Source organism: Puntigrus tetrazona, chromosome 15 (assembly GCF_018831695.1).
Source record: "Puntigrus tetrazona isolate hp1 chromosome 15, ASM1883169v1, whole genome shotgun sequence".
Taxonomy (NCBI): domain Eukaryota; kingdom Metazoa; phylum Chordata; class Actinopteri; order Cypriniformes; family Cyprinidae; genus Puntigrus; species Puntigrus tetrazona.
This window is the reverse complement of record NC_056713.1, coordinates 14041538-14053513: the sequence shown is the minus strand read 5'-3', so window position 1 is coordinate 14053513 and position 11976 is coordinate 14041538. Positions and strand designations below refer to the sequence as shown.

The window sequence follows — 11976 nt, the reverse complement described above, 5'->3', positions numbered from 1 at the left end:
AGTGACTAACAGCATTTTTTAGTGTTTGAGAAATGATTTCAAGGGTTGATTTGTCAACCTGAGGCTGTAAATAAGCAATGCCATTATTTGTAATGAGACTGGTTAAAAACATCCCAGACTTGTCAGATTGCCTCAATAAGACATTTAACATTTCAAGTCTGCGGAAGGAAACCATTTCCACTAATACGTGTTTGCCATCTAGTGGCCAGTGAGAGACGTTCTTATGGAAAAAATGCTTTAAGAACACTAAAACGAGCGCAGAAATTATATAGAGACATTTAATAGTCAATTAGGGCAGAGAGAATCAATAGCAGAGCATTCTGTGACACAGACAGTAAGTGTCATGTTATGTTTTCAATGCATTCAGTTCATAATTTCCTGCCTCTACTCCATGTCAATGTCGCTGAGGGCCGGTGGCGGCTGTCTCTTGACCCAGGGAAGAGGAGCGGGGACATAGGGATCGTAGGTCCAGCGCGGATACACCCTCTTGTATAGGTTCATCAGCACTGTGTCCTGAGAGCGCAGCTGGTTGTCAAAAACACACTTCATGTGGCCATGAGTACCTGCGAAAGCACACCAATAAAAGTGAGTCACACAATGTGAGTCAGTGCTTTCTAACATTCCACATTTTTTTTAAATGTACTTTTTCCTTTTTCTCCCCAATTTCAAACTAGACCAGCTAGTACATCTAGTTAAAATAACGACTTTGAATGATTGTAAGCATATTTTATTGTAGTCTGTATATTTTCTGCACAGTTAAGGATTCAATAGAAAAAAAAAAAAATACAATTACTATTAATATTATTAATGAACAAAACTGATTATGTATGTATCATGTGTTTATTTTTATGGCCAGATCAAAAGTCTAAAGGAAACAAATAGTACTGTTTAGTATAATATTACTTTTGCATAAATGTCAAATATTCATAAATGATTAATTTCTTTTATTTGGTATTTTGACAAAGTAATACAATGAATTTTAATACTGCTGCTACTATTAATAATAATAATAATAATAATAATAATAATAATAAACCTAATAATAATAATATCATCATCATCTTAATTTAATACACCAAATTACTATTAGTACTATTAGTAAACACATGGCTTAAAAAATAAATGATAATACACTAGATTATTAAACAACTTTTATTAATAAAAAAATATAATAAGCTTTAAATTGTTTTGTTTTTTAAATACACTACTATAATCCTTAAAAATCATCACAAAAAAATGTCATGATCTAAAGAACTGAATATGTACTAAAATCTTTGAGCTATGTCTTGCTGTTTAAAATGCTAGCAAATGGTAAATTCGTTAAATGTTTTTCTCCACAATTAATATTCTATTTCTTACCTAATGCTTCCTTGATGTGTCCTCTTCGTCCCCATTTTGTACGTAGTTCTACTGGCTTAAACCACAGAATATCATCTGCAAAAGGGATATGCTTTAATGTTGGACTCAATGATTGTTAGATCTGTGCACACATCTAAAAGTAAACAGAGGAAATGACTAATGCCTTCCTTCTCACCTCTGTTGAAGAACATGTAACGGACCACAGCAGAGCGCCGATTGATTTTAAAAGGGTGTCCGCTCAGCACGATTCTCTTCAACACCACACGCTGAGGATCGCAGTTCAAAAGAGAACCTGTGGCCACGAGGTCCTGCATACCTGTGGTAAAGGTGTAACAAAAAAGATTTACCACATACTGTACTAGTGAAGGCAGTTCTCTAACTCTTTTTGAGTTCAAATGTTTTTTGCCCACCATTGTCTCTTTGTTTGAAGACCAGAACACCAGCGTTGGGGAAGGTAATGGGGGCAAAGACTGACATCACTGTAGGAGCATCAGGCCGCAGAAACCGCTCCATCTTGTGTTTATCAGCTAAAAACAAAAAAAAATTGATATCATTGAAAAAGGCATTTATTGGAACTTGGGTCAGATACATCATACAAAAAACACAAAAAACACTTGTTTAAAAGCATAGTTTACCCAAAGATCCTACTTTGACATGACTCTATGTAAATGTAAAAAAAAAAAAAAATGAAATTGATGTTCTCTTATTACCAGAAGTGTGCTGTGAGAAGATGGCTGAAGCTCTGAAGCGTCTGAAACCACACTGAAACATCAGGTCTTCTTTAGACTTCACTGGTTCTGTGTTGCTCGGATGCTGTCGCACCAACATGTGCATCACTGACATCTGCAAAGTAGACAATTACTTCAATACTATAATCACTCATGAAAAGAATACACTTAAACAGTACTATTATATTTTAAAACAAACATCACTATTTGATATGACAATAAGAAATTACTTTCTTGAAAAATTCTTTCTTGAAGAATACTCAAGACGTGTCACTCATAGATTTGAATGGGGAAAAATGCAACGCTGAAAATAGCTGATCAATAGCAAGTTGTCCCACCTTCTAAATAAAATAGCCAATCACTGATCTGTAAAGTTCTGGTTGCTATGGAAACAGTCAGCATTCTAAGATGTGCGCTTAGGACTGTGCATGCGCACTGGCTGATCTTGCCTGAGAAATAAGCTTTGTATAATGCTATTTGAGCAAAAGAAACAACAATTATTCCACAGTTGCTGTCAGATTTCATTGGTGATTTCAAATATAAAATTGAATTCATAAGCATAGTGGCAGTTTGGGAAAATTTGATGTTTCCCAATACAAAGAGATAGGTGATGTACTTTGATGTCCGAGAGTCATTTCAAAGATGGTTGCCAAGTCACATGACTTGCCTTAAAAAAGACTTTGAAAATATTCAAGAATCTTTTAAGCTGCAAGTACCTTCTGTTCATGTGGTAGCAGGGACACTAGAACTAATGGTTTGCCGGATTGAAAGCTCTCCATTACTGAAGGAGGAACATCCACGATATGAAGAGTCACGTACCAGCCTTCCTGCAGGAATAAAGGGTGGACATTTCAAAATCATCACACTTTCTAAGACAAAACCAATATATTTGTGAGAACTCTCTAAGCACCACCCCTTTCACTCCCTTTCCCTTCATACAAACCATTGCTCCATCCTCCTCACTAGCAGCATCTGCTAGTATTCGGCGGCGCATGCGCTCAAAGTTCTGGAACTGGTAGATGCGCGAGTAGTCAAGAGGCAGATTCTCTAAGGGGTCCCATGGGGAGGAACGGAAACTCTTCAGACCTCTGTACTTCTGAAGCCTGAACACACAGAACGGACCAGTCATCAGATACCACTACCACCACCACCACCCACAAGTTGTGGCTTTTTCTAGCAAGGATGCATTAAATTGATCAAAAGTGACATTTATATTGTCACCAAAGATTTCTTTGATAAGCAATGTTTCATGAGCATTTGATGAGCATACTAAATTACTGATTTCTGAACGATCATGTGACACTGGAGTAAAAGCTTATTTTAAATTGTAATACTATAAAATATTATGGTTTTATTTTATTTCTGGTGGGCATAAAGACTTTTATGCCCACCAGACTCTCCAGCAAATCTGTTGTCTAACTTTTGAATGATAATATAAGCTATATTTAAAAATAACCAATAGAGCTGGGGTTACTGATACTGGATATTATTTGTGTGCTTAAGTTATTTGTAACTCAATCTTTGTAAACACTTATTATTATTATTATTATTAATATATGTATAGTAGGAAAAAAATACTATTGAAGTCAATGGTGACCGAAAACAGCCTGGTTACAAACTTTCTTCAAAATATCTTTGTAATTCATACAGATTTGGAACTACCTGGGATTTTCATTTTTGGGTGAACTATTCCTTTAATAAGAAACAGAAGTTATCCAAATAATCATAAAATGTTCATAGTGAACAATACAAGTGATATTTTACTGAAATATGTAATTTGTGTTTCTTTTATCCAAACAGTACTGAATTTTAATACTCGCATTACATAATTAACAGTTATCATTAATAGCCAATTTTAACACCTGCTCATCCCTAAAGGTTGTGAATTGTTATCATATGGAAAATATCTAACTTTTGCGTTCCACAGACACAGACAGTTTCTTTGTAAAATTTCAAACACAGACAGGTACATGGCTGGAACTGTCCTGCATCTTACCGTGTCTTGGCTGGGACGTCTAGGGGAGTGTCGACTTCATCAGGGAACATCTCATTGGCACGTGCCTCTCTGTATCTCCTCAGCCCCTCCCCCTCCTCGACCTCATCCATGCCTTCGTCATACTTCTGATCGGCTCCAGTGCGTCCGGTGGAACTGATCTCCTCCTCCTCTTCTTCTTCTTCCCCGTCGTCATCGTCTCCTTCAGAAGCACATTCAGACCCAGCATCCTTAGAGAGGAAGAGAAGCATGTAAAAACATTTCTCTAGACATACATCCACGTAGAGTCTAGCAAACCCAAACAAAACACGCCACTTCTTTGAAGTCCACTGAACAGACAGCCGAGTGACTGAGATGGGGAAAAGGACAAGACATACCGCTGGGGTGCATTAACCCCCCTGTGGGGTCAACCTGCAGAACAATCGCAGGTGCAGTAATAAAAATAATCTCTGTAATCATCTGTAGTACCACTTCCCTATTGTTAACATCTTTGCATTGAAAAGTCTCCTTTGGTGCGCCCCAAGACTTCAAACGCATGCTAATTATGATTAAAGAAAATAAATGGACCAGAGCTTCCATACTTGTCAAGCTTCCCCTTGTTCTTTCAAGCCCAGCTGGTATAAATAAATGGCCGCCCCCTCCACAAGTCTCGACAGGAAGTTCTGTCAAAAGAGCAGGAAGACTGAAGGCTTCTCTCGGGACTCCCTCTCCAAACACTATTGTTGCATTGAGATGCCTGGCACTAAGGCCAAGCTGCAGACATTGAGAAAACAAACAGTGCCTCCCCACCACGAAGCACAGAGTCACGTATGCACTGTTCCCCCCCGCACCATGCCCACCCTCAATCTCATCCTTCAGACTTTATTTAGACCTTCGAATTGCTATCGGACGGCTTGGGTTTAACCAGCTTTCGCTAAGCTCGCTTCTTATTGGTCACTTCCGCTGCCACCTCGCAGGTTCCCATAGCAACAAATATACAAAACAAAACCTGCTTTCCTCCAAGGGTGTGAGGTGTCATTGTTTATGGAATAAAAAGAAACCTACAATCAGGCATGTGATCAGCTAAAGACGAAAACAAGGAAAACACTAACCCCATCCCTCCAAACAATAACAAAATGATTTACATAATTGACCTGGGTCATTAAGAGAGAGAGAGAGAGAGAGAGAGAGAGAGAGAGGGTATGGAAAATCCACATCAAAACCCAGTGATTGACCCGTTTCAAAAGAATAAAAACCCACCTGAGATTCATTATCACCATCCATTTCATCTTCCATCATCCCATCTTCATCATCATCACAGCTGTCAATGTCATCATCATCATCATCATCCTCCTCCTGCCCAGCATCATCAATGATCCATGTGGCCTGGTAGGCGGATGTCCCCTTTGGTACTTTCATCACTCTCCTTTTCTTTCTGGCCTCTATTAAACAAAATTAGTATCAAATAATAGACTGCATCAATAATTAGCAATATATCAGTACTGTCTGAGAGTTGTTTTTTTTTTATTTAGGTCACTAGTATATATTCCTGCAGCCTATTGCTTTTGGTTGCACTGATCATAAATGAGATGTACTGTCATTCTGTGTTAACAATTCATAAATTTTCCTGAGCTAAAAACTAATATTCTGGAGGAGAAAAGTCTTTGAATATGAGCTACAGCAGTCCATAACGCGCCTTATCATGAACCAGATGAGAAGTTATTAAAGCATGATCTGAACTTGGTCTGAATGCAGTCATTTCTACCCTGCATGTGGGCAGACAAACCATATAAAACAATGAAACCACTCAAACTAATATTAACATCTCCATCTTGCTGACACCATCTCACAAGAGATGGATAAGATGCATTCATTTCTACTGGATGCTGCAATATTGCATTGAAGTCACAGGATACTAAAAAATGAAATAGGGTATAAGGATATAAGGGTTGGGCGATAAGGTCATTTTTCATATCGTCATAATGCCAGCCTGTGATATGATCATATCAGAGAGACTCTCTATACTTGTCATAGGCTATTTCATAACTAATTGGTGACTTTAGCATCAGTAACCGAAATAATATACTTTCAAAAAACACAAAAAAACTTAAGTGTTACACATAAAAAAACTATGACAAGTTTGTTGATTTGATGATAATATATCCCAATAATAATAGGCTAATAATAATAACAATAGTATTAAACTTTTTTATATATTAGTAAATAATTTTGTTATTTATATATTTAATATATTACTATATATTAGTATAAAAGTTATATATATAACTATCTGCGTTTCATTTACTTTTAGTTTTAATAACACTACAGAAAATATGTATGCTTCTTACAGCTTTTTTAACCACTATTTATAATATATTTCAATTAACAAAATGTTTTTAATAGTTTTAATTAAACAGGGTAATAAAGTACCTTCTGCCTCCTCCAGCTCTGCTTCTGTGGGCCACGTTTGCTCTCCATCCATGGGATCCACTTCCGCCTCCGCCTGCAAGCTCTCCATCTTCTCAGGGTCTGCCTTCATCAACACCCGAACGTCCCCATTCACGTCCCTATTACCACCATCCTACAGGACACGTGAAAAAGGAAAAAAAAGATAAACCAATAAACCCCATACAAAAAAATCATTTAGGTACAACAAATAAACTCGTTAGTTTCGGAAGAGTAGTCAGTCCACAATGATAAAAAATACTGGATGAAAGCACAAAATTACAGTCAACCATAAAGTAGCGCACCAATGAGTTCACACAGAGATTTTCTTCAACAATTAACTATATTTAACACAACTAATTCTTATTTATAGACATTGAAAACTATCATAGGCATTTTTATAACGAACACGCTTTTTTTTTCTACTAAAACAAAGCTTGAAAATATCTTGTCGGTTATAAATTGTGAATAAAAATTTTTTCAAACCCTTATTAATTCTTCACACCAACAAAAATTAATTTTTTCCAATTTATCCAATAATTAAGGAGAATCTAAGGACATCTTCAAATTAAGGAGGCAATGGGCAGCAAATATTCTTGTGGACAAAAGGGGACTTTGGAGTCAGTATGTTTAAGAATCACTGCTTTTCTCACTTGCTGAGCTTATTTAGAAAGCAGTGTTAAACAATTTTATGAATAAATGAATAAACAAGTTGCACATTGATAAGTTTCGAGCCCACGTACAAAATGAATAAATAAAAGACAATAAACCCCTATTACAACAAAATCTTGGCCTCCTAACCATCATATCGACGTCTCGTCCTGGCTTCACCGTACGAGGAGCTGCGATCAAGATGGGTAGAGGATCTGCAGGAGCATCGATCTGACTCAGCTGAAAGTCTCCATGACCCGTGATATGCACCAGCCTGTTGACTAGCAGAGGAGAGCCTCGAATATATCCTGACACACAGAGGGTCCCTAACCCTGTGGCTGGGCCCCCTTTCTCATTCTGGCTGGTGTTGGGTATATATGTGGCCCTCTGAGCCAGCAGGTGCGAGCGGCGAGAGCGGAAGCCCAACCGCCTCTGTTTCTGTGCTGACAGGTGCCTCAGCAATAGAGTAGCATCCTGCTCGCTGTCCACTGGGAAGAGACGCGCATCTGGGAAATGAGACTCTACCGTTCGGGACAGCACTCTCCGAGACTCGGTGCGTTTCTTCACTGTTAGATCAGCCACTCCATGACACACCAGCGCTGCAGAACGAAGAGGAGAACATTTGATTGTGATATTTTATTAAATATCTGTGCATGAATACTGCTAAAATGTATAACTGAACAAACATATCTTACCATGACTTGGCAAGCCCTGCGCAAAGAGACAGGAGAGGCAGTATTCTCCATAGCTGTCCCAACCTTCAGTCGACTCCAGCACAAACACCAAACTGTCTGCGATCTTCGCCACATCCAGGAGTGAATGCAAGTCAGCTGGAACAAGACAAAAGATTTCCACAGCCTATAATCACAGCCCAGAGACATATGTGCCTTCTTGCAATATAGAGAAAAACACAGAAAAAAAAGTCCAACTTACATTCAATTAATTTTAGAGAGATTTGCTAAAAACTACATTTAAAGGTCTATTAAAGTAAAATTAGATGACAACAATGGTAACCTAAATGTAATAGGATAAACAAGACTGCACAATTAGGAGTATACTGATAGAAACTATTAAATGAAATATAATAAATCTCTAATATCAGCTGATAACTAATTTAGTACCAATTCAATATATCAATGCTGTATTATATACAGTACCTATACATAGTGCATCCCTAAAATACAAGCACACTTTTGCAGGTAATATTACAAAATGGTTAATAACATCATACGTCAACCAAAAATAAGATTATTGCATAATAGTAAAATAAATTCTGAAAAGATGTCTGATTTCTATACCTCACCTTTGTAATGCAGTTAAATTCATACGTTTCTTAAATATCTACACTATTTGAAAAAAATTAATTTATGAAATTGACCTAAAGTGACTTTATGTATGTCACAAAGAGAGTTTTATTTTAAAACAAATGCTAAGACTTTGAATGTACTATTTAAAATATCCTGAAGCAGTAGAAGAGTTCTCAACATTGATAACAATAATAATAATGTTTCCAAATCAGCATATTAAAATGATTTCTGAGGGATCATGTGGGGCATAAGCCTGGAGCAAGAGCAGTATAGTGTCATTCCTCTAGGCATTTAGCACTTATTTACCTGTGTCTGTCCTGTAGAAAATGAATCTCTGTTTAAAGCGAGGGACAACGAGACCAAAACTGTCCCTGGCCCCAGTGACTCCTTGATCTTCATGCACAACACCACCAACTCCTTCAGCTCTCAATATTTTTGTGACAGCCCCAGCATCCACTTCTGCATGAAGGGCTATGACTGCCACCAGATGAGGGGGTCCGTCCCTGCTGCCCAGCTTCCTTTTCTCTGACAGCACCTGTCACCATCATCAACACACAAAAGAGATGAGTTAGTCAGCCAATCTCCAGTCTGTGATCCCTGTGTAAGTGTATAATGTTCACTTTACCAAGTCCTTTTTGTTGCGTCGCAGCTGGTTGGCTTTGTTTCTACGGTCCATTTTCCTCACCTCTCTTCTCTGTTTCTTGGTGAGAGCCATGACAGCAACTCTACCTATTTAGGATGTATAGAGTCATGTTTATTGACACTTAGCACACGCATTAATGCACAAATACGCGTGCCATGTACGATTCTGATACAAAATAATTGGAATTATTATGAAAGAACAGTGTCTATAAAACCCTGCACAGTCAATATTGAAAAAACAACAACTTAAACCAGACTAAGCAGGTCCGTTGGTCTCTCGGGTTGGTTTTAGTGAGTTTTTGGACACTTTATAACTGTTTAGACTGAGAGACCATCTTAAATCCATCGAGCATCATATGCTGGCTCTAAAACTAAATGTATAAACAGTTTGGACGTTAAAACTTATCTAAAGCCTCATTGATCGCGTTTCGGGTCTTTAAACACGTGTTCAGTAAGACATGCACTTCCCACGTAACGGTTCCCGCGCGTGTATTACTTTATGAACTCGTCGCGCATACCCTTGTTCTCCCGCCCGATCTCTCCTTTAGTTCGGTGTTTTCCATGTTTGTGCTGTTTGTTTTTCTGTTTATAAGCGCCAGGTCTGTGCGCCTGCTGCTGCTCGCCTCCTGCAGCCATTTTCTGTCACGCCGCACATGTAAACTTTAGTGACGTCATCTCCACGCGCCTGACGTTCCTTCTGCAGAATCGTCACTGAGTAATAAAGCGCGCGCGTGCCACCTACTGCTCAGCTGCAGCATCCTCACATAGACAGAAGCGATTCAGGGCTGTTCAACCGCCTTTTATGAGATTCACCAAAATCAAAAAAAAAAAAGAGATTCAAAAAATCTGATCATTTTTTACTCCCAAAAATTTGCTCCAGAAAAAGGAGATTTTTAGGACTAATTAGAGTTTTAGCATTATTAAGTTATTTTTATAAAAATGCAATAATGTGGGGAATAAACATACATGGGTTTTTTTTATTGGTTAAAATTGTTATTTACATTGTAAAGATTTGTGAGATGTATAATGAAAATTGTTTGTAGCTATGCATCATCATGGTGTTTCTTATTCAGACTTTAATGTATACCTTTGTTTATTAATAATAAATCTAAAACGCTTTGGATATGTTTGGATTTAGTTTCTTAATTCACAAACATATATGCACACGCATTATTTATAGCATTATAAATATATCTGCAAGCTGTCAGAGCTGTGGTGCAGTGGGCAGTGCGCAATTTCATTCACACGCCGCATTAATCAAGCAATACATCCTGATCATTTTCTCCTTTTTCTCATTTCACCTATAAATATAATTCTGAAAAACCTTAAAAATCTGAATAAAAAAAAAAGAGTGTAACCTGGATTTTACAGTACACGTACATCCCCTTTTTTCTCAGGAAATCCTGGGAGGTATAAAGCGCATGTTAATTTCCATTGGCATTTCCATAGTAATAGCATCTATGTGGGACATAGCTCGTCTCATGTGTCTTATTTTTTCATGTGCAATTTAATTTTAGCATGGTTTCTGAATCACGCTTGTGGGCTTGTATTGTTTTATATCATCATAAAACACCATGAAACAAGAAAACAAATAATTGTGTCATTATACCTATAACCGTAGCTTATTTTATAAACAGATTATCTGTAGAGGAAATAATAAATATTAGCACACAAAACATAACCTTCATAATAAACACCCAGAGTTCATTCAAAGTGTACAGCAATATTAAGTGAAATGGGTCATTTAGTCTCTAGAGAGTTTCTTTGTTGTTTTATGTTGAATCACACCACAGTGTCTCTCTAATGACATCAACAGGATGAAGCATGGCTCTTTAAATCTCATTCATAAAACAGACTCCATAAGTCTCAAAACCCTCTGTTCGCCTGGATACAGTGACAGCATCCCGCGTTCTCATTGGCTGGGAGACTCGGCCGCTTCAGAACCAACCCAGAGCTCTGGTTCTCTGCTCTGTTTACCAATTGGTTGCTTGGAGGCTTGTTGACATCACTGTAATAATTTTTGCCCAGGGATCAGCTTTAACCTCTTAGTGATCCATAACAAGGATGATATCAATATTAAGCAATACCCAGAAAACCTACAGCTCTTTACACTTTTAGGTTTAAACTGTGGGGAAATGCATATAGTGCATAAGCTTGGTACTATGCTTAAAACAGAGGCGAGCTATAATCCTTTCCATCTGATTTTTATGACTTATGCTCTGCTTGTCCTAGTTATCTCCAAGTCCATCTGTGTGAGCGCAAACTTCATACTTCAAACATCATCAGGACCCTTTAGGGATTTTTTGAGGAAGGCATTTGTTAGTTCAGCATACGGGAGTGTCATGATCATCATAACTGGTACATCTCCAAAACATATTTTCAAGATACACCCATGTTTTAAACTTGACCGTGTGCTATTGTGCGTTACTCAAGAAATCCAATAAATGCATTTCACAATCATAATGCTGAAACTGCGTTGCTGCACTGCAGCCTCTTATTTTCAAGGAATCACGTTTCATTGCATTTTTCTCTGATTTGATCTGTGTTTACCTCTACAGAACTGCTGCAATTTAAATTACAGTGGATTAGGGTGGGATATCTTAATACTTCTAAAAAATAAAAATAAAAATAAGAATTTAAATCCATTACAGAGCTTAAGGTTTACTCATGGATTTTGGCAGGCCCAGCAAGCAAAGTCTTAAATATTGATAAAGGACATATTTATGTGTATAGCTGTTTATTACAGGGGGTTAATGCGCTGTCTCTAGGGGCCGGTGGGAGTTTCCCACATTTGGAGGGCGGAACTGGCGTTCCAGGAACCAGGACGAGAGGAGGAGGGCAGCATTGGTCCAATTCTTTTTAACGAATCGGT

The 11976-nt window shown here is 37.7% G+C and overlaps 1 protein-coding gene across 1 annotated transcript; it reads right to left on the bottom strand.

Annotated features, from left to right (window-relative positions):
* Positions 1-264: 264 nt before the first annotated feature.
* Positions 265-9776, bottom strand: tsr1 (TSR1 ribosome maturation factor). Its single transcript, XM_043259712.1, has 15 exons — positions 9623-9776; positions 9088-9191; positions 8769-8997; positions 7851-7985; positions 7306-7754; positions 6490-6640; positions 5320-5501; positions 4084-4310; positions 3031-3190; positions 2804-2914; positions 2070-2202; positions 1770-1886; positions 1535-1675; positions 1360-1434; positions 265-563 (listed from the first exon to the last, which is right to left on the bottom strand). The coding sequence occupies exons 1-15, from the start codon at positions 9738-9740 to the stop codon at positions 385-387; spliced, it is 2511 nt and encodes an 836-aa protein (XP_043115647.1). The 5' UTR covers positions 9741-9776; the 3' UTR covers positions 265-384.
* Between the last annotated feature and the right edge of the window lie 2200 nt (positions 9777-11976).

Coding starts and splice junctions, on each gene's coding strand:
- tsr1 (XM_043259712.1), bottom strand. CDS start 9,740: ATGGCTGCAGGAGGCGAGCAGCAGCAGGCGCACAGACCTGGCGCTTAT. Junction 2,203..2,803: donor TGCTACCACATGAACAGAAG/GTACTTGCAGCT, acceptor TCTACTTTGCAG/ATGTCAGTGATGCACATGTT. Junction 1,887..2,069: donor CTTCTCACAGCACACTTCTG/GTAATAAGAGAA, acceptor TTTTGTTTTTAG/CTGATAAACACAAGATGGAG.